General features: G+C 36.1%; 2 protein-coding genes across 4 annotated transcripts in view; both read left to right on the forward strand.

The window, feature by feature from the left end:
- Nucleotides 1–24,134, forward strand: part of LOC114356848 (sodium channel protein 60E-like) — an 81,161-nt gene that overhangs the window by 46,515 nt on the left and 10,512 nt on the right. The window lies entirely within an intron of this gene.
- On the forward strand, nt 444–22,679 carry LOC114356843 (uncharacterized protein K02A2.6-like). Of its 3 annotated transcripts, XM_028310204.1 has the most exons (3): nt 444–1,125; nt 18,972–19,081; nt 19,287–22,679. In XM_028310204.1, exons 1-3 carry the CDS (start codon nt 459–461, stop codon nt 19,299–19,301), a joined length of 792 nt encoding a protein of 263 aa, XP_028166005.1. In that variant the 5' UTR covers nt 444–458; the 3' UTR covers nt 19,302–22,679. The 3 variants fall into 3 exon arrangements, with proteins under 3 accessions (XP_028166005.1, XP_028166003.1, XP_028166004.1); XM_028310202.1 differs by having other exon boundaries at nt 18,972–22,679; XM_028310203.1 differs by having other exon boundaries at nt 444–1,121; nt 18,968–22,679.

Consider the following 24,134-nt stretch of genomic DNA (forward strand, 5'->3'; position numbering starts at 1 on the left):
CGATTATACCAAGGTGTGAGAGCTGTATGCCGGATATCCGGTTCCACCAAAGCTCAGTACGCCTGGCTCTATTTTCCCTGGATATCCATAAGTCGAGTGGGCCCGATGGAATCCCTCCTATCGTGCTGAGGACGTGCGCTCCAGAGTTAGCACCGGTTTTAACGCGCCTTTTTCGGCTCTCCTACCTCTCTGGCATAGTCCCGACCTCATGGAGGACAGCTTTGGTGCACCCGATCCCTAAAAAAGGTGACCGCTCAAATCCGTCCAACTATAGGCCGATAGCAATCACCTCCTTGTTCTCGAAGATAATGGAATCCATTATCAACAGCCAGCTCCTTCGGTACCTAGAGGCCCACCAGTTGCTAAGTGACCGACAGTACGGTTTCCGTGGAGGTCGCTCGGCTGGTGATCTTCTGGTCTACTTGACACATTGTTGNTGATAACAACTGGCGACGAGGATGGCAGAAAGTAAATCAAAAGGTAACCAAAAAGTTAACCCACAAGATCGTCCGCACGTACCACCTAATTTCATAGAATTTTATGAAGGGAAACAAACCAGATTCAGCAGGTGGTTGGACAGGTTAGAGGGAGCATATACAATATTTGGAATTCAGGATGAAGACATCAAAGTGGCCTATTTTCTGCACTATATTGGTACTGAGGTACATGACACGTTGTGCGACTTGTTGTCGCCGGCGGAGCCAAGGACACAAACGTATAGTAATCTTAAGAAGATACTGCTAGATCACTTTGACCCTCAACCCCTGGAAATTGCAGAATATTATACATTCCACCACAGACAGCAACAGGAAGGCGAATCGGCTCGTGAATACCTGGCAGCTTTACGTAAGATGGCGGCCACATGTGGATTCGGACCATTCCTCACAACAGCATTGCGAAATCAGTTTACCTGCGGAATTGCAGACAAACGTGTGCAGGGAAAATTGCTTGAAGTGAAGGAATTAACCCTTGAGACAGCACTTCAAATTGCAGTGGGGGCTGAAACACGTAAAATCTCTGAAAACTCTAACACAATAAACAAAGTCACAAGGATTACTACAAGTAAGTCATTAGTCTGCTATCGGTGTGGAGGTCCACACTTTGCGAATAAATGCCGACATTTAGATATACGACCTGCAAGCTTTCAAGAGGAGAGCGTATCTTTACCTTAAAGGCCGGCAACGCACCTGTAACGCCCCTGGGTCTGCGGGTGTCTATGAGCGACGGTAATTACATACCATCAGGTGATCCGTTTGCTCGTTTGCCTCGTATCACATAAAAAAAAAAAAACTATTTTCAGAGTAAATACAAATGAGTAGGTCATCTTCACCGCCAATACGTATGCGGCACGCACGCACACGCTGACAAAATTCGGGGCAAATCGCCGCTAATCAACGCTAAATTTTGTCAGTGTGTGCGTGCGCGCCGCATACGTATTGGCGCCCGCTCACATACAAACCGCGCTCGATGCTTTTCTATGAAGATGGATAACTCATTTGTATTTCTATTTACTCTGCTATTTCTAACAAATTGCAATAATCTTATGTCCGCTACATTCCCATTTCATCAATCAATAATGTAGTCGAGGTTCTATCAAGAAAATGTTCAAGGATGTATAACTTCTCAATTCCAGTTTAAAATACTTTCCCGGAAATTTCCGGGAAATATTTTGCAGCCCGCCTTCCGTACGAAGCGTCAAGGAAAACATATTTCAGAGAAAATCCATTTTGGGAACGCAAGTGAGAGATATTGAACCATTCATTCTCAAGTTGATAATCCTGAGTTCGATTCTCAGTAGCAGCAGAAATGTTATGAGGAAAAATCTTCTTCCTGGTTCTTAGACACTTCTTTGAACAGGGGAACATTTGTAATTTTTCTTAACAATCTGGTGGGCTGTTAAAAATAATTTAATTATGTAGTTCTTAACATTGCGAGACGTAAAGCTAACGTACAACGTTCGTTAGGTATTTATTAATCACTTCTTTAACTTGTATTTTATTTTTCCAACAAAAATGTACTTTTAAAGTGAGGGAAACCTGTTATTGACTATACTATCAGTCTTAATCTTATTTAACTAATGTTATCTATGTATCGCTGTTGGTTCTATAAATAAATAAACAGACTGCCGACCCGTCCTGGCTTCGCACGAGTACTAAAACAACATGTAAACTTCTTCTTGAATCACTCTATCTATTGTTGAAAACTGCATTACAATCCGTTGCGTAGTTTAAAAGATATAAGCGTACAAACAGCGAGAACGACTTTGTTTTACTCTGTAAAGTTAACGAAAAACCAAATGTAAATAACTGAATCTGTTTGGACATGTATTCATATTGCAAAAACATATTTCGATTTATTAGCATAAAAGCCATTCGATTTACACAAGAGCTTTTATATCAAGTCCGTGCAGTTCACAATAGCTCAGGGATGACAAAATGTTATTGGCCTGTTCATGTTTCCGCTAGTGATGCACTCAGTGATGTATCGATAAATCGGCACGTGAAAATCTTAATTTCTTCTCCCGATTTTTTTTTTGGATATCTGGAAAACAATTATTTTTAATAATATTAATTAGGTAGTATGATAAAATACGCAATGATTAACTAAGTATGTAGAAATAATGTGCACACTGAAAGTAAGTTTTCATTAAATATACGAGATAGAAGTTTTATTGCGGTCGCCTAATTCAACTCGTTTATGTACGAGTATATTGCATTGTCCAGAAACCATTATTTCGGCACTGTATTGTCTGATTTGAATCGTAGCAGCTTCGCAAGATGACTTATAAAATATGATGAAGCTGCTACGAATCAAATTAGAAACATCGATATCATTAATGTCTATCGATTTTCGAGTTATCGATACTTATCTCAGCTCTAGTTTCAGTGTGAACTCGAAATAACTTCCACAAATTCACGTTGCCCGTTGTATTTCCAAAATGAGTGTTGTCATGGAAATGTGTAATTTAATTATGCTTTAGCTGAAATTGGCTTTAATACTGTTGTGATCAATGCGGTGTACGGTGAATTGAGCTGATTATTGCCTAAAGTATTATAACTTTGACCATTTAATGACTGCACTGATAAATTATACGTTATTTTTAATAATTAAACATCATCAAGAATCGAGCTTATTGGAATATTTTGGAGAGCTCATTGTTCAACAATGTATTGAGAATTTTCACGATAAATTATTACTTACGTTCGTTCGTTCGTTTCAGCCGATAGACGTCCATTGCTGGACAAAGGCCTTAATACTTACGACTAAAGGAAAAATATCTGAAGCTTTATTTTGCTGCGTAGTCCTTCATTATTTAATTTAGATTTTTGCATCAGACAACAGGACATCAGCACACTATGGCATCTTTTGGAAGGCGTCACCTTACAGCCAATTGGGGCGGCGCGCCGCAGTAAAGAAAAATGTTGCAATAACGGGAAATATCAAACTTTTTTCACGCGTACAAAGTCGCGGGCACAGCTAGTTTTGTTATTTATAAGTCTGATGTGTTGTGGACTGTAAAAATATCTTTCAGGCAAAGTAGGTACTTGAGTAAGTATATCTTAACACTCAAAGTGCCGTACTGTCCCACTAAGGAAATGTGTAAACATATTTTTCCGTCTACTGTGGCAATTTATAAACATTACATATTATTATTATTATAGTGGCGACGAAATATTTATCATCTTGTATGAAAGAATACATTTTCTGTTTATTTACTACATTCGTCAGAAGTGAAAATATGATATTTTGCCTTAATTGCTCTAAAAGGTTTTCTATTTCTAAAATAACTACTACAAGGTTATGTAACATGAATACCGTTATAATGATTTTACATCTTCTCATTAAAATTGAGATAGCTTACATACACTAAAGGTTTAACGTTAATTAAAACTCATTAATTTTACTGCATTAAAGGGGGTGAATGGGGCTCGGCGCAAAAACTCGGTGAAAACTTTAAAAACTGGAATTAAGTAGCACACGAAAATAAATTGCGATGTGGGAAATCGCCTAGTTTAAAAATTGGGTCGGGTGCATACAGTGTGGGTGGAATTACGTATGGTCTTTCTAAAATGTCAACAACCCACAAAATGTCAGATGTAACTTGATGTTATTTAAAATAGTTTTTTTTTGACGAATATAATTTTAGAAGATGAAACTGGCTGACACCTAACTTTTTCGTCATGGAAAAAGAAAGAATTTTAAATTTCGAACATTTCGAACGCGTTTCAAACTTTTTAAGCCTTCAAATCACTGGACAATTTTTTTTTGTTGTGTCAAAATAGGTTTGTTTTTGTAACAAGATTTTTCGCGGTAATTTAAAAAAAAACATTAGAAGATTGTGCTTTCGCTTGAAATCCTTCAGAATGTGCAGTCGGAGGCAGACATTCGCAGATGGGATTGAATTTAATTGTGATGCTTTCTTTCTTGACAAATTACTAAAGCCATTTACTGCAGAGTCTGCAAATAATGTGCGTTACTAAGTTTTATGTGCCAGACAATTGAATACACTTAAAAACTTTTTTGTGCTTATTAACTCTATTGTTGCTGCTTCATGAAAAGTGACTTATGAACTGAATGTTGCAAAATACCTAAATACAAAAGCGGCAAAAATGGTCACAGGTCGTCCACTGCTGAACATAGGCAGACTGAATGACTTCCACATCGCACGGTTGGTAGCGGCCTGCATCCAGCGCCTACCTGTTACCTTTATTGGGTCGTCGGTCCACCTTGTGGGTGGACGTCCCACGCTTGAACTTGAACTGTATGTGTATATTGGAATAAATAGCTACCACGTGACCATGAAAGCAATGTACCGAGAATTACAAGAAGTAACAAATTTGAAAATTCGAAACAATCGTTTTTGGAAATACAACAAAAACGTGTTTAAAGTTTAATACAAAAATGCGTCGAAAATATAGAATTCTGTTAACGTTTGCGCGTCGCATGCCGCATATGAAAATGGCTACGCTCATGACTGAATAAGCATTTTAAAATAGATACAGACAAACCAGACTAAACCTTTTTGCTGCAAAATAGACCTTATTATAATGACAATAAGAACCCACAGTGTTTAGCTTGACGTGGCTTGTACCTACTTATTTTTATCTGGCAACGTTCGTTATGCCTCTGTTGGCAATAAAAGAACTTGAATAAATAAATGAATAATTTACTGATTTAATTTGCTGAAATGTCAGTAAAAATATTAATACCTTACTTAAACAAAAATAAAAATCCTCACTTCCAATAAGGGTAAAATAAATCATCTCAGAATAAAATCGATATTATGAATTCTCTCGGAATAAATTGAAACTTTTTTGTCATAAAGTCCGTTTTCCCGCCAAAGCTGACCGGCATTTGTTTTACTGGACAGAAGCAGTGTTTTTTTTTAAATAACGTAAACTAGGCCTACGTATGAAATACTAAAGAATAGAATGGGTCATGAAAACCCAAACTGAAGCTAGAATTAATGCTGGATTTTGAATGAAGTATTATCTTCGTTTCAGAATTCCATAGTCAGTAGACATTGAGGTGTACAAAAATATGTTGCCCGTATGAAGTTCTCGTTATAACACACCTGCAACCTTTGTTTTTGTTCCTTAACGAGGATGCCGCGTTAAATGATAATTAGCATGCATTTAACTTCATGCCTCGTACTGCATAATAAAAATTAAAGCCATTTCGCGAACTTTCTCGCATAATGTAAGTTTATTTCGTCTTTTTGGGGTTGCCTTTTATGAGTTTAAAATGTAGTCTTGTTTAAGAATTTTAACAACTGGAATTCATGATTAAAGAATCAAATGTTTTGTGCTATTTTGAAAATTTTATTAGATAATTAACACCTTTGCATCTACAAAAAAAACTTTTTTTTTTTTTTTTTTTTAAATAATCTTTGGACAATTTCACACAGCGCCAGCTAGCCCCAAAGTAAGCAACTTAATGCTTGTGTTATGGGTGCTAGCTTGACGGATACACTACTTATATACTTTTTTTTTTTTTTTAAATACATACATATTATACATAGTAACACCCAGACCCGTCACAGAAATTAAAATTTATCATTTCAATTTCTGCCCGGCCGGGAATCGAACCCGGGACCTTTCGGCATAGTAGTCCGTTCTGAACCACTACACCAAACGGCCGACTTTGATAGAGATCAATATATCATTTTGTCCCTTTTGGTTAGATTGTGATCTAGCACAATCTCTAATAATCGTGAAAACCAGACCTTATAAAATTTGTACAAAGAAAAGGTGTCTTTGTATAGGTATTCAAGCAAGAAAATAAAGTAAACAAGTCAATTAAACCTTTCATTACTTCTTCAAGTGCCAACTCAAATTTGAAACAAAATAACGAGAGAATTATTGTCAATGACTATTAAAAAGTTTTTCACGACTTGGTCATCCCCCCAGGAGGACTGCGAGGAACTGTGAGGGACTTTTACGGTGTTATTTATAGAGAAAATTCTAATTTCCTTAAGCTTCGGCCAAACCAACGCGTGCAGTTCGCGTCGGCGATGGCGATGGCCATCGGTGCGCGTGCACAGATCACTGCGACCAATGCCGCGTTGATGTAAACTCATCGCTACAAATTCATACACGACATCTGATCGCTATTGCGCAGGCTGCACGCGTTGGTTTGGCCGAACCTTTAGGCATTTCACACTACGCATCGTAAACATTTGGCAAGTAAAATTCCTTTTATATTTACCTTTGCAAGTATGACAGATGCGTCCGTAAATTTTATGGGGATACATTTTTATTACGGTGATACCCTTTCCGTATGGAAAAACATACTTAAATAGGTATCTAGTCGCCGTCAATGGATTTTGGCAATTTAGTATGTAAAATTATGATAAAAACCTACTGAATATGAGTCAAAAGTTTACTACTTCACTTTGCAACAAAATACAAATAAATGTACCTACTCTTATTTTTAAGATCTAGAATCTATTGTTAAGACTATCCTGAAAACTTGACCCTAAGTAAAAACTGTCAAATACTTACTAGTAAAGGCATCGTCAGATGGAAATCACGATTGTGTTCACAAATTAGCGTGAATTTTCAATGACGAAGCATTGAAAATACCAGACTGATGCCGTAGTATTCGCGTGGCAGTAACAGCGAATTTTCTGCGAATTTCCCGCCAACCATGTTTTGTCTATGGATGCTTTAAGTTCTATGTCATTTTTTCTCAAAAAGTGCACAAATAATAATAATGCATATATCATTGAACTGTACCCAGTAACAGTAAATATTTCTTTATATCGCGACCAAGATTTACTGGTTATCCCTGTTGAGCCATTATCCACAGTTAATGTGCCCCACATGAGCCGTGCCCCACCGGGCTCATTAGCTCATAATGCGTAGCTGCAGTTGCAGTAAGCACTGCAGCCGATATCTGCAACATTGACAATAATTAAGCATTTTGATTTTGTGTTTAAATTATACATAATTCTCAAATGACAAAAGTCAACTTCTTCTAATCACTATCCTGCGAAAGTTATACTGGAAGTATTTAAAAGCTTTATACAGCTGCGAATACTTTAAAATAAAAGATTCAGTGCCAGTTCAGTTGGTTCAGTGATCTATGTGCCCGCAGCGTTTAGTGATGCGCCACTTTTCAGAGGCACATTTAAAATTCTATTGACCCAAATATTGGTGGCGGGGACACTTAAAGCTTTATTTGGGGCTCGTTTGCCCCGGCCAATCAGCATTAGGGCACGAACCGGCTCGAATCACGAGTTTTTGAGGCTTTTATGGCAGTTTTATTGGCCATTAAACGATCTGAGAAGTGAAATGATAAATTAATAACTTCACCCATTCATTCTACGATTTAGGAATATTTGTTTGCGTTGGAGCTAATTGAAATTTATTAGCGCGTCTAAGATTGGACATTTTGAAATAAATTCTGGGAAATATTGCCGGAAAAATTGGGCCTAGTCAAAAGACAGTCGACTTTGTGTCTTAACCAAAAAATTATAAGGTTAAAAATACTTTCACTAGTCTAGCTAGAGCACTTACTTGTAACAGAACAATGAGCCGCTCTATGAAAATGTTCTAGTGACAGTACCAGTGTTATAATAGTGTCATCCTTTCACAATCCAAATGTCGTATACCTGTATTGTATGCATTCGTAAGAACGTTACATTACATAGAAATGCTTATTTACCTTACCTTCAGCTGCAATTCGAACCAATATTTTATCATTTGATCATACATTTCATCATATAGGTATCCCGAAGTTTGAGAAATTCTAAAACAAGCTTGATTGCAGTAGGTATTATGTACGGACGTAAATCATTTGGCATGAATATTCACGAAAGTCGGAATTCCGATGAATCGCTACAAAACTCGGCTACTTGAAAACTTTGTGTAAAGTTAAGATTTTAGGGAAATCTAGCGTTGGAATCAACCTGTTGCTAGACTTTTTCTGGACTTAACTGGACTCTGATTTAAGATGCAACAAATTAAATTTATAGAGCTCGCGATTTCAACAGAAAAAGCAATGAATTTGTTTAGGTTCAAAACAAAGCTTAAAAGTTCTTTTTTTAAGTTTGAAATGTAAGAATGTGCATTTCTTTAAGAATATCATGTAAGTAGTAGTTTTTGTGCAAGTCTAAGGCTGAGTTGCACCATCTTATTTTGACTTTAACAAAAGTCAAAAATCTGTCAAACTCCATACAAAGAGCACCGTTTGTTGTTAAAGTTACGTTTAAAGTAAGTTGGTGCAACTCAGCCTTAGATGCGAAAATTCTGTGACTCACTTCTGAAATGTTGCAAACTTTGCGTAAAAATATTATTTATAATACCCCTTCTAAGCAGAAAAATCTTTTTTTTTTACTGGTATTTTGCTACCAGAATCAATGTTTTTTTTAATTGGATGTTAATTATAATTATAATTAAGTTACTTTTATTGAGTTTTGAGAGAGTAGAATAGTTTCTCGCAATTTTCTACGAGCAAACTGAAAAAGACATTGATGCGAGACAATATTTACAAATGATGATTATGGTTATATTTACAAATGATGATGATGGTTATATTTACAAGATCTTTTTTTTCTAAATTTTTTTTGAGAAACAATCTATTCATCTAAAATTTTCCTACAGTTAATATTTTATGTTAAATGTGTATAGTACTTACGTACTTAACAATATTATGTATTTACTCTGCACTAGTAGCTGCGTTAAGGTAATAGCTTAACCTATAAATCATACATTGTGTGTTATCGCCAAACAATAAAGCTTAATATCGTCTAGCATAATAACCATAACAGCACAGCGCCTGCCAAAGTCTGTAATAGACTACCTTCGCAAACTTACAGCACATCAAGTTAATCACTGTAGTGTCTTCCGCAGTTGTGATAAGAGCTGTTTCGCCACAAACAGTATATTCTGATGTGTAGACTGTACACACTTGGCCAAAGTTAAACTCGTTGCTCAAACCTCAATTTAATCCTCAAAGAAGACAAATGAGACGGGTCTATAAATAAATTCAATTCTCCCATTTGCGGTGTCTAAGTATAAACAGAGAGCCTGAGTGCAGGTGTGATGGAATTTGAACCTTGCTGCGTTGAGTTAAGAGCAAAGTACACGTCTTGTTGCTCTGTGAAGGTAACTACGTACGTGTGGACGCGCATTGCGACACGACGCGTGACGTCACGCCCCCGGCTCCGTGTCACAGCAGAAAAAGAACAAACAGATAAAACTCTGTGAAATCTTTAAGTAGTTGATCCATCAAAAGTCTAAGCAGGCTGAGAATTTCTAGCTGTCTTTGTGGTAAGCAAGTTTCGAATCAATAGCATGTAATATGTAGGGAGTAATTAAGTATAGCATAATTTTGAATAATTGAGATAACAATATGAAGTGCTAATTAATTTGTAGAGTGTTTAGTTAATCTATTCCTCGTTCAGCTTTCTTTAGATACACTATCTTTTCAAGGAGGAATTAGCTATACCTGTTCAGTTCAGCTCTAATTCTCACATTTCAGTAACCTTGGCATTTTCACGTACACAAAAATCTCAAAAATACCTAGGATCAGACAGGAATCTTGTGACGTCACTCGACACGTTACAACCACATTATATGAATTAATGGGCGCATGTTATGTGACGTCACGCTCAGCTATTTCTGTCTCGACGTAAACTAATATTGGTATTATGGGCCGCTAGTCTGCTGGTGTCTATGGGCGACGGTAATCACTTACCATCAGGTGATCCGTCTGCTCGTTTGCCTCCTGTCACATAAAAAAAAATTACAATTTAAACAAGTGTTCAACGGGTGTTTAAGTTTTCGTAATATGCCCCTATTAGTTTGCTGTTCCGCCCGCCCTGTGGTGTTGTTGTGGAGGCGGAGGGCGGCACCTGGCGGCGGCCGCGAGCCGGCAAACGAACCAACGCAAATATAACCGTTCGCGATTAATTTTACACTATGTCGGATACTTGAAGAAAGAAAGGGAGAGTACTTCCTTATGCCAGAATTAAAGTATTTTGGTTATGATAAAAAGTAGTAAAGTAGCAGCTCGCAAACGCACGCCAAAACAACTTAAACCTAACCTTTGTTTTTAATTTTACACTATGGCGGCCTCGGCAACTCTGCAATCGATTTATGCCATAATTATGCCAATAATAATACGCTATTAATTAATATAATGGCAATGCATTTAGCAACTATTATCGAGTAACTTAACATTCGTGTCGGTAAGAGAGCCGAACCAATTATAACCATTTGCGATTCCACCGTGTCTTCAACTACTTGAAGAAAGAAAGGAAAAGTCCTTTGGGTAGTAGTAAAATAATAAAACAAAAAGAAATGACATTAACTTTACCGTGAATTGCCAAAGTTGCATAATAAAAATGTTTCCGATATTTCAGGAAATTGTTTCCTGAAAAGTCCTATATTCAATTTCCTGTTATTCGTTTTGAAGAAGTTTTACTTTTATATTTAAAGTTTTAAAGACGAAATTATTATCGAATTGATATTAAAATATATGTTAATAACTTAATAGTAATTCTTGAGGCATTTATGCTTTTGCACCCATTGAAATGTTTCGTTAAAATGTTTTAAATCGAAAATTTTATTGAATCCTGCTTCAATTTACCTGATGTGGAATAATTTTCGCCCATGTCCGGACTGTCCGGGCCGGACATCGAGTGATTGTTTCGAGCTTACTGCGAGTACAGGCACGAGCAAAAAAATGTGTAGGTACAAAATTCATTCCGAAATAAAACTTCCCGATGAAAAGTAGATATAGGTACATATTTTTGTTCATGACTGTACATCGTCACATCAATGCACATTGGAATTGTGGATAAATTATGCAATCCGACAGCCTTTCAACACTTCTGACGTAGATATTATTTTTATATTTTGATTTTCGCAGTTTTTTTATAAATGAAGCCCACCTAATCTTTTCATTTTATTTATTTTTAAAAACTCTTTTTATTTTGCATGCTAGTTTAAACTTTACTTTTTTTATTCTTATTAAATAAACTACAAAACAAAATTGCACGAATCACTAAGTAGCTGATATTAATAATGTATTTTCCAGCCTTCAAACGTTCAATATATCTAGAACATTAGATACTCTGAGAATCAGAAAGAATGTTAACTCAAAAATAAAATACAACCTGGATGTTGAAAAATAGCCCACATTTGCCAGACTACGTGGCACTAGCAGCTGACGCGAAACAGCGTCAGAACGTAAAACAGCGTCAGAACGTAAAATAGCGTCAGAACGTTATGTTAAGAACGAGTGGCGTAACCTTGTAGGGCTTATAAACCTCATACAGAATTTAAAAGAAAGGAACTTTGAAAAATAGGAGTAAAAATATTGTTGAAGGAGAATTAGGTGTGAAATTGAACGTCATGAAGTAGCCTGGTAATCCTTTGTACTACGCGATACCTAAAGTTTTTATATTTTAGTTATAAAAAACTTTTTCTTATTCATTTTAAATAAATTGAGAAACTTCATGAGTCTTCATGAACTGGTTTTTCAGGTCCTCCAGCTACCGCATCTGTAGGTAAACTTAAATTTAAAACAAGATGGTGACGTTTTGTCTACATTGACGATTCAAGGTAGTAAGAATTTCAAAAAGATACAGAGTATTTTGCATATAAGACAGTCTAATTGAAATTAATATTAACAATAAACAAGTTAAAAACAATCTCAAACTCAATGCCAATTTATTACCAAAACCCGACCACATAATGTTTTATCCTGAAATCGAGGATTCCCACCTTTATTTCCCACCTCTGCAACTCTTCTTTAGCCAGGATCTACAGCTTGACCGCCAATAAAAACCCAACCAGTGAAGACCAAGTTTATCCCTCGGGGGCGTTAAACTGTCATTGGACTCGGAACGAAATTAATCAGGATAAATAGGAGGAGTTCGAAGTTAAGAATTTATTGCGCAATAAATGTCCATAAATGTAGCAAGGATAGAAACCAGCTCACTGCAGTCTATAATCCCTGTTTCTCTTGGTTACGTCATAACTTGAGAACAACTTAACCGATTTTATCAATTTTTTCAAGTTTTCTAATTCCAAATGGAGGATTTCACTTTTCGCTGACAAGACGGGTTTGGAAGGGGAAAGTTATAGTCAATTTCAGAAAACTTAACTTGATTTTAACTTGACGCTTTTGATGAATGAGATTTTAATGAGTTAGGCTGAGTAGCACTATCTTGCTTTAATTAACGTCAAAAATCTGTCAAACTCCATACAAAAAGCACCGGTTGTCGTTATAGTTATGGTTAAAGTTAGGTGGTGCAATTCAGCCTTATGGATTTGTATACAATTTCCACGTACAAATTCGCGGGCATAGCTAGTACAGTCGACAGACATCAGACTATACATTATTCTTGCAAATTCCCACTTATTTATCTATATAAAAAGCGAAAGGTCACTGACTCACTAGGTCATCACGAAATCTCAGAAATTACAAGTGCTAGGAGTCTCCCAAATTTTGCATGGGGGTTTCTTTTAGACCGTAGGTGCTCACTAAGACGGAATTTTGCAAAATTCACCTCTTAAGGGGGTAAAATGGGCTCCACGCGTACGACGTCGCGGGCGGCCGTTAGTTACCAAAAAACCGCATCAAAATCCTCTGCGTAGTTTTAAAGATCTAAGCATACATAGGGAAAGATAGACAGCGAAGCAACTTTGTTTTATAATATATTTTATGTAGTGAAGAAACTCAAACTCGTGAAGCATTACCTAATGAAGCTCTCTTCCGATTACGAGCTACGATGCTACAGTGCTACGGTGCTACGAGCAACAAGTGCTACGAAAAGCAATAGATAACTACGAGCCGTCTACGCCGGTTGTAACTTCCACCGAAGCCGATTATCGTAGCGCTTTAGATAATAGATACTGTTTAAGTTTAATTAAATTAGTTATAAATTTAGTTGGTGCGTAATTGAAACTTTTTCGTTTAGAAATTATTGTAGGTCTTTTACTTTTATAGTGTGGACTGCCTATGTGAGACGAGCATCCATCTAGGTGACTGACAAGGTTTAATGAGAGCGACTTTTAGTAGAGTGAAATATAAGTGCAAATCTGTCATCAGTTGAATTTTCTTAATGTTCCAAATAGATAAACCGATTTTTTTTTATCTCCAGCTGAAATTACCGGAGTTTGGTTTTTACAAGGTAATGGTATTTTAAATATGCAGACAAATGAATGTACATATTTAGAGAGTGCTGGTAGCTTCTCGCCAATGTATACGAGCAAACTTGTAGGCTCCATACTTTACACACATTTATGTACAAGGTTTAAAATTTACAAAATAAGTAAGATTTCTATTTAGAAGTTTTTTTTATATATATTTTTTTTATTATACATTTATGCACTTTTTTATATATATATTATTTCTTAAGTACTATTGTATTATTTTAAATTATTCACAATATATTTACACAGTTCTATGAATGATTTGATGGTGCTTTCCCTCTTTAACAGGTCCGATATTTCAAAAGGTTTTACTTTAAGGTACTGGCATATAGCCATGTGGTGTGATATCTGTTTTGTTTCAAAGAGAACTTGATCGAGTGCTTTTTATCAAGAAAACCTGTTCAAGCGTGATATAAGATCTAAATTAAAATTCTAAAACATCCGAACCTGTTTCCAAGAGCTCTACGGAAGTCTAAAAATACACACTATTCCTCACTACATTTATAAACATTCTCACACCATTTGCCGATATTTTGGCCCTTATTATTTACGGTTTAGCCGGGCCAATGTTCCGGTTGACCGGCAAATCCTACCAACAGGTAGGCCGGCTTATATTGACAGACGGGAGATTTATGTTGACCCATGGAGCCGCGGCAAATAGACGCCTTTTTTATATTAAGCCCACTCGGTTTATAAAGGGTTAGTTTTAATACATACAATTCATTCACTACCGATTTAGCACTTTTTTTTAAAGATTATTAGTTAACCGTTAGCCCCTCGTACTAAGCTAAATATGCTTGTATCACGAGTGAGCTCACCATAAAGCACTTTACCACCCACACACTACTATGACGTCTCACAGTGCGCATGGACGCACAGGGTGACACACGAATCTATCACAGAGGTCTATTCAACGCTGTGCGTTCGATTTGCTGCTTCACTTCTGCAAGTATCGTTTGTGAATACGGACGTAAATGTAAGTGAACTTATTCAAGTATCATACTAATTATTTAGGCCAAGGAGACTTTGTATTAAGATATTAGATAATCATAGAATCATTCATCAATCATGAATTCGCAACTTTCTAGTCCAGTATGCAAATCACATGTCAGCCGGCTTGTATTATGTTTAATTATATTTAAATAATGGCTCTTAATCCGTGTGTGTTTTGGCACATAAACGTAATCATCTGATGGCCTCCTGACATAGGTAAACAGGATTAACTACGTACAACCAACCGCTCATCAGACTTAAATTTGTTATTGGAAAATCACACCTACTACAACGCAATAAGATGCCGCAGTGTACAGACTGTACATACTACATAAATCAGCCATTAGAGTTGTGTGTGAAGCCTTTAATCAAACATAGTGTGGAACTGAGGCACCCTCGTCAAGGGACACGTCCCTTTCCTTAATTTGCCTAAACTTGTGAAATGCGAAATGTATTTAAAAGGTTTACAGCGAAAGTCTTCGAGGAAAGCTTGATATATGTGTAAATGATTTCGTTTTCACTAAAGCAGTGGTTCCCAAAGTTGTCTGGGCTACGACTCATCTAATACAAGTTCCCAAACTTGGGACCCACCTATAGGAAATTTCTCCCGCTGCCCAGCAGTTGGATCGGTAGGGTGGTGTGTCGTTCTACAGGCAGGGCCCACTCAATGTTCACTCGTGACCCACCACTGGGTCGCGACCCATAGTTTGGGAAACCCTGCACTAAAGACATACGAGTAATTTTATTATGTAAATGCTCTTATAATTGAGAAACATGAAGCCACACAATATTGACACTGTTTGACTTGCAGAGGAAACGTATTCTCAATTATTTATAGCATCCATAATGTTAAAAGGGTTGCTATGATTGGTTAACCCTGTCGGGCACAGAATTTTAATAGAATTTTGTTGAAAATTTTTATGGCATTAATTTCTTACAAATCAAAACAAATATTTTATTTAGTACTAACAGTGCTTATACACGTCCCAAATATAGCTTGCCTTACCACTACTTCGGGACAACATAATTATGGGCTGGTGCTGAGAAGAAGTGGTGGAAGAAACTCATTCACCTTTGTCAGGCTCTTTTTCAATTAGATACACATTATAAACATCTTGACTTACTTGACTTAAGGTCCTATGTCCCCTAGATGGGGCAGAGGGCGTCCACAACACTCCTCCATCTCGTTCGGTCGGTAAACATCTTAGTGGCTTAAAAACTCTCTTTCGCGGCCACATTTAACAGCATAGACAACATAGTCGGCCCACATAAACCTACATTCATACTCCAGCATCTTTGCTAAATTGTTTCGAGCCAGTTGCCCTCCACAATCCCGTATAATAAGGGCATTCCTCATTTTTCTCCGGAAATAAACCTGCTTCTTTCATGGTTTATTGTTGCACACCGTGTTTTGTTATGGTGTGAAATGTTTCTTTTTAATACTGTACGATGCGGGCTTTTTATATTATTTTCAGGCCTTGCAAGTTTTGTGAGGGAGCAACAATGGACTCATTTATATGCATTATACATACAATACGTTTATTAGACGAGCACAAGTCATTTTTTCAGTATTTACTCGGGAAAAACGTTTAGATGACTGTGTTTTTAATTTTGTTAGGTAGGAATAATTATCAAAATCAAAATTATCTTTATTTGTTTAGAGTTAGACTAATTAAATGACTACTTACAAATCGTCAAATACTCTTAAGGAGCCTATACATACATGTCTCATTAATTTTTTTTTGCCCTACCAGTCTGCCCTGTTTAAAATCGTATTCTTCACTAACTCTTGACTCTAAAAATTAAACAGTTCATTGCTATATTATCTTAGTATATGTCACAAACGTTCAGATGGATTATTTGATTAACTTTTAGCCTAAACTGAAAATTATTTCAACTGCCTTTTAATGCCTCTAAAAAATTTTCAGACATTATTCAAGATATACCTAAATCTTAGCCTGATGAAAAATTAAGGAATGATTATTCAAGCACATAAATCTTGATCCAGACTTGGTCTTTTTGCAACAAATTTGATGCGGATTAGCTATGAAAATGTAATAGCCATAAAATCTCAGGCATGGCTTGGTGCCAGAGCCGCCAGAGTCGCCAGAGCCGCCTAGTTTGGCTCTTCCAAGCCCCTTTTCTGTCAAGATGCTACTTACTCTGAGGGCTATCGACTTTGAGATTTGTAAACACCGACAAGGTTTGGAATTCGGGTTGCGATTAGAATTTCAAACGCATTTTACGTTTTGAAGAAATACTTTTTGTAGAGTTTGTGAAGGTTCGCGTGGTTATACTTCCAGGTCATATGATTAATTTAAACATACAGGGAAAGCTTTTTGTGACATAATAAATCAGTGATATGATAATTTCTGGGACTAAAGGTCAAAGTTGGCAAACACAAGTATATGGATCCTGGATCCAATTTGATTTTTTTAACAAGCAACGTATCAGTAGACTTTTTAGAAACACTTCACTTCATTACTTTATTAGGTTCTTACTTCGGCTCATCTACAAATTGAACGCAAAAACCAACAAAAGGATCATTAAGGAGCGAAATCTCTCACGCATTTGAACGCTTACTTAAACCAGTACAGCCAAAAGGCCTCATAATTTTAAAATAAATGTCAAGTTTCGTCGAAAACTCAAGTGGCCACAAATAGGTCAAGTCTCCCAGCACGCACTAAAGAACTGCTAAAGGGCGCGACACACTGAGAGAACGAGAATCTAACCAATTTAAACGGAAAATTGTGTGATACGCCTATTAAATAAAATCAGCATATTAATAAATTGGAAACTAATAATTTGGTTTACATGAAATACAATAACACTAAAAGCTCACCATAAGAATAGCGACGTTAATTTTTTCATTAAAATTTTAACTTTGTATAAATTTTTCATATTGTCAGTCAGTTGTAATTTTTTTTTATCCAAAATAGAAAAAAATTAGACCCAGGAAAAGAAGGACAAAGATGTCGCAAAAATAAACGTTTAAAAACAATATTGAGTGGTGTTTCGAGAGATGCGCACACTTAAAAGCACTTTTGTGGCCGACTCAACAACCAGTAGGATATTAAAATGAGACAAATATACTCAACATCAGATAAATCGCACGCACATACAAGATTTTCTTCTGACATAATCATGGTGCCCCAACAATATTGGTGTTATTTGAAAGCCCAATAAATAAACTTAAAGAAAAACACATTAAATTTTATTATAAACAATTAACAGGTACCATAAATGTGACTTGAAAAAAGGCCTCACTTGGGGCTCATCTCTGGAATCAATTATAACAATTTTTCTGGTTATAAAACCAAATAATGATTTTACGTGTCCTTTTTAACAGATGGATAGCGATCGATCCCAATTTAACAGTTTTGTAGCCATAAAATTTGGCTGAAGCGTAACTACCTATTTTTTGAAGAAGTGGCTCTGGATCTTTCTAAGAGACATTTTTGGGGTGAAAACCTTTCCTTTAATGAAATGAAGTTTAGAACTAGGCTTTCAAATGGAACCAATGTTGGTGGGAAGTGGGGATGCATATGTTTGAGAAGTGCTTGTTGCGGGAGATGCGACTTATATGATGCCGAGTGTATTTGACAGACAGTGTCAGTATGTCATGTGCTTAACGCCAGGGGGTCCTGACGTGGACGCCCCTTCCCTCCGGCCCTCTGAGGACGCCGTGTCGAGAGGTTTCTTTACGCGCCATAAAATAAATTGTGTGCTTATTAGCTGGCACCCACTGGCGACCACGATCCGGAAGACGTAGCGTGGGCAGGCCTCCTACTAGGTGGATCGACGATCTGGTGAAGGTCGCGGTGCCTGGGTGCGAGCGGCGTAGGACCGGTCTTTGTGGAAATCTTTGGGGGAGGCCTTGTTCCAGGCAGTGGACGTCTTTCGGCTGAAACGAACGAACGAGCTGGCACCCGATTACCTAACCTTTTAAAATTAGTCAATTTGGCAAAATAGTGACGTCACTGGCTTGTATTTTCCTACAAAATCTATGGAAGTCTCATTTTGACAGTTCATAAAAAGTACGTCAATTGATTGGTGGTGTCAAATACCTATTCTTTATTTAACAACAACTAACCAACAGATAAAATAACTGACAGGTATTTAACAGTGTCAGTGTGTCATGTGCTTAACGCCAGGGGGCGCTGACGTGGACGCCCCTTCCCTCCGGCCCTCTGAAGACGCTGTGACAAGAGGTTTCTTTACGCGCCATGAAATAAATTGTGTGTGGGCGCTGGCCCCCTTATTAGCCGGCACCCGGTTCCCTGACCTTGGAAACGTAACGTAATTTAGATGCGGAATGCAGTTATTGCAAGAAGAAAGGACATTTGAAGAGATCGTGTTTAAAACTGAGAAGAGAGACAAAAGAGTGCAATGCAGTAGAAGAACAAGAAGAATACCAGGTACAGTGTATTAATAAAGTGGATTCTGACAAAATCATTATTAAAACAAAAATAAATGGAATACCTACTAATATGGAATTAGACAGTGGAGCTGCAGTATCAATTATAGAACACAATGAGTTTCTTAGAAAATTCCCTTTTCTTAAATTGGAAAAAACAAAAATTAGGTTGCGTTCTTATTCTAATAATTTATTACATGTTGTAGGAGTTGCTACCGTAGAGGTGGAGATACAAAATGAAAAGCAGAGAAACCTGAAGCTGTTCGTGGTATCTGATGTGGACAACAACACCCCTTTGTTTGGTCGTCAGTGGCTACGTCATTTTTTCCAAGGTAGAATAACTGATATCTTAAAGGTAAACTCAGTAAATTTTAGTAATGACTCTAACAACCATGCACTAGGCAGCTTATTAAAGAAATATAGCATATTATTTGATGACTCTTGTTTAGGTGAAATAAAAGGAGAACCTGTGTCAATTCAATTAAAAGAAGGAGCAAAGCCAACATTTTTTAGAGCAAGGCCTGTACCTTTTGCCTTGCGAGACAAAGTAGGGAGAGAGCTAGATAGATTAGAAAGACAAGGTATTTTATTAAAGGTTGATTATAGTGAGTTTGCCACACCTATTGTTGCAGTACCAAAACCAAATGGCGAGGTTCGCATTTGTGGTGATTTTAAGGTCAGTTTAAATTCTCAAATAGTAGTAGATGAACACCCTCTGCCTACTACAGAGGAATTGTTTTCGGGACTTGCTGGTGGGGAAAAATTCTCCAAAATTGACTTAAAATGTGCGTACCTACAATGGAAAGTCCGGGAAAAGGATCAAAAATATCTCACTCTTAACACACATAAAGGACTTTATAAATGTACACGCTTAATGTATGGTTTAAACTGTGCACCTGCAAAATGGCAAAGGAAAATAGAAAATATATTAAAAGGTATACCAGGGATAGCTGTATTCATCGATGACATTCAAATTACTGCGGAAAATGACAAAGTTCATTTAGAGAGATTAGAATTAGTGTTTTCTAGACTTGCAGAATATGGATTAAAGATTAATTTAACTAAATCAAGCTTTTTACAAAAAGAAATAGAATATTGCGGTTACAAAATAAGTAAACTAGGGATACATAAGTTACCCTCTAAGATAGATGCGATACAAAAAGCCCCACCACCCAAAAACATTACAGAACTAAAATCGTTTTTAGGGTTAGTAAATTATTATGGGCGATTTTTAGGGAACCTAGCCACAACACTTGAACCGCTACATAAACTACTCAGACTTGAAACAAAATGGGAGTGGACGATTGACTGTGACATAGCTTTTAAAAAAATAAAAAAGGAAATGCAATCTGACACTTTTCTTGTACACTATTCTACAAAATTACCAATTATTTTGGCAACTGATGCTTCGCCAATAGGAGTAGGTGCAGTTATATCACATGTCATGCCAGATGGCACTGAAAGACCAATACAAATGGCATCACAAACATTAAGTAAAACACAAAGAAAATGGTCTCAAATTGATAAGGAAGCATATGCTATAATATTTGGAGTCAAGAAATTTTTTCAATATTTATATGGCAGAAAATTCACTTTGCTGTCAGACAATAAGCCATTAGTTCAAATTTTTGCTCCAAACAAACCATTACCACACATGTCGGCTACTCGAATGCAACATTATGCCATATTTTTACAAACTTTTAACTATGAGATAAAATATAAATCTTCTAAAGAAAATAGTAATGCTGATGGGTTGTCACGTTTACCAATTCAAATGAAAGAAACAAACTTATGTGAAGAATCTGATATTATTGAAATAAATCAGATCACAACCCTACCAATAACAGTACAAGAATTAGCTGCTGAAACTTGTAATGATGTGCAATTAAAAATACTATTGGAAAATTTATTATTAGGTAAAAAACTATCTCCTAAAGACAGATTTAACATTGACCAAAGTGAATTTTCTGTTCAAAGCGGATGTATTATGAGGGGCCAAAGAGTAGTAATACCGGTGAATTTAAGGAAGAAAGTTTTACATGATTTACACAGTGGCCATTTCGGTATTAACAAAATGATACTCCTCGCTCGAAGTTTTTGCTGGTGGCCAGAGATAGATGATGATATTAAATTAATGGTAGACAACTGTATAGCTTGTTGCAAACAAAAAAATAACCCAAAACAAGTAGAGAAACACCACTGGGAATATCCCTCAGAACCATTTGAGCGAGTTCATATTGACTTTGCAGGTAAATTTTTAGGTAAATATTTCTTTTTATTAATTGATGCTTATTCGAAATGGCCAGAAATTTACATAATTAACAAAATTGATACAGATAGCACGATAAAAACTTTAGATGAAATATTTTCTAGATTTGGTTATCCTAAAGTTCTAGTTAGTGATAATGGAACTCAATTCGTAAACCCAAAATTTGCTGCGTTTTTAAAACAGCGAGGAATATTTCATAAGAGATCGGCCCCTTATAACCCAGCCACAAACGGGCAAGCAGAGCGACACGTTCAAATATTAAAAAACAAGTTAAGATCGTTAAAAGCTAACAACAATAATATTCACGAAAAACTAAATCATTTTTTACATCAGTACAGAATTACCCCTCATACTACTACAAAAAAATCTCCAGCTGATTTACTTTTTTCCTACAAAGTCCGGTCACGGTTGTCACTATTGTTACCCAAACCAAACGTCAATAATGGACAAAATAATCACAATGTGTTAAGAAAATTACAGGTAGGGGACCGAGTTATAGCTAGAAATTACAGTGATCGGGAAAAATGGAAATTTGGTACTATTTTGAATAAATTAGGCTCATTACACTATACAGTTGAACTAGATTCTGGGGAGAGATGGCGTAGACACATAAATCAGATAAGGGGAGTCGGCAGTCAGATACCAAAACAGCAATTTAGACCAATAAATGACTATGACTATATTTCTAATGATAATTGCCCTAGCAGTAGTTTTATATATAAGCCAACCGATTGTAACTCAGAAGAGAGGGTTGAAGCAACCAATGATAAAGTTGAGAGTACTAATAATAATTCTGCTAATGTTGAAGCAAACAATCAAAATTTTGATAATACTAGCGATGATCACAGTGATAATTGTATTGCTCAACCTTCTGTTCTGGGAGGAAGAGATGAATCTCAGATACCGTTACTTAATGATGAGGGTAGAAATAACACAGAGAGTGAAGCGGTCCCTTTACGAAGAAGTACTAGAATAAAAAGAAAAGTTGTTAAATTAAACCTATAATAGAGTAAGAAAGTACTATACTAAGTTTTGTTATTTAATGCATAATATTAGATTAGATACAGTTATTAGTTCTTGAAATAAAAGCTTAGCATTTTTGTAACAGAAATAAATGTTGTTGGGGGAAGACTGTTATATCCGTAGCATTATCAAGTGAGTTAAATAGAGTACAACAGCGTTCTGTCATAGATTACAAATCTAATTGGGTCTTTGGTCTATGACAGGACCGGCCATTGCTATGCTCATTGCTTTCACTGCTATGTACGATGTGTGAATTTTCAACTAAGTACTTTAATTATTGGAAATACAGGAAACCTCTGTTCATCAACACAGTCTTTTATTTCCTGCCAATGATAACAGTCATGATTAAAAATACAATTAATATTGTATGCTAACAAAGTAGCTAATTGTGATCTTAAATTATGAGGCAGGTGTATAGGGCTGCCAGTCAATTGTTTATCAATAAATTTATTTGTGTCGAAAAACACAAATTTTTCGCTGTGACGTTGACATAAATTAAATATTTGAGTATTCAATAAGTGAATACTGTTATTCCTCTCCTTTGAATAATTTCTACAGAAGGGCAAGGCACACAAAATTACTTTTTTAACATCAAGATGGCAGAGAGAAGAGAAGTGGTGAATAACATTTCTTTTGTTAATACTCTGTGAACTTCCTAATACAAGAACTAGTATAGATTCCCTATTTAAATTACTTTGTTGTAGGCTATTCATTATCTGGTCAAAAGAAGCATCTGGCATACAATTATTCAAAACATTGCAGTCAATTTTTTTGTGTAACAGTGGCCCATAACCTATCCCTAGACTGTCTGATAGTATAACGACATTTCTAGATGGTTTTGACAATGATGGCCTAAGGCAAACATTAGGTTGATGCTTTTTTGGCAATTTACATGTACTTAATTGCAAAAGATTATTTGCAGCCAGGATATGTTCTTTAATTTGTTCCTGGGCAGAGTGGTATTTAGAAGATAGAAGTTCTAAAGACTTATGTAAATCACCAATATCAGCCTCCAGCCGCTCAATGTCAGAGGCATGATTTGACCTACTTTCCACTAATTTATCATGATAAATTTCTAAAGAATCAATTAAATCTAAGCGTTTTTTCCTCNGTGTTGTTCTTACACTATACTTACATGTTTCTTATTTCAGTCTCTTTCTATTTTTTAACTCATCTATTTTATTTTCTATAGAGTTAATTTTAAGCATCGTTGCTATGCGGAAAAACCGGACACACCTCTGCAACATTATTAATTTGTGATTTTTAATGAGTCCAGCCCGCATCCCATAATGAGATCCTGCACAAATTCACCGCTAATCCGTGTTAATCGTCAAACATTCATTTAAATGAGAGTTGAATCCGGAAATTCATTAATTAAAGAGTGATTGCGGAAGCTCAATTTATCATGCGTTCAAATTAAATTGTATAATTTGTCTTTGGACTTCACAAAAAGGTACTAATTCTGGCAGAGAAAGCATAAGAATTCACCCGGGATAGTATTGTTTCTATTAATGAACATTTTTTAATTATTCCACCATCTAACTTTGACCGTAATTATAACGATAACCGGTGCTTTTTATATGGAGTTTGACATATTTTTGACGTTTGTTAAAGTTAAAGTGAGATGGTGCAACCCAGCCTAAAAACTACTTAAATAACAATCATTTGTGACGCAAAGAAAACCGAAATAAAATAATGGTAGTTAGTTTCTATTATTTTTTTAAACTATACCTACAGACAGTACCTTGGCTAGTAGACTAGG

The sequence above is a fragment of the Ostrinia furnacalis genome, unplaced genomic scaffold (genome assembly GCF_004193835.3).
Source record: "Ostrinia furnacalis isolate ACB-3 unplaced genomic scaffold, ASM419383v2 OfSCF2991, whole genome shotgun sequence".
Taxonomy (NCBI): domain Eukaryota; kingdom Metazoa; phylum Arthropoda; class Insecta; order Lepidoptera; family Crambidae; genus Ostrinia; species Ostrinia furnacalis.

What these genes read in the sequence shown, in the direction of transcription:
- LOC114356843 (XM_028310202.1), top strand. Translation starts at nt 459, where the DNA reads ATGGCAGAAAGTAAATCAAAAGGTAACCAAAAAGTTAACCCACAAGAT. An exon ending in GAATAAATGCCGACATTTAG is followed by an intron (nt 1,126 to 18,971) that starts ATATACGACCTG and finishes AACGTAATTTAG; the next exon opens with ATGCGGAATGCAGTTATTGC.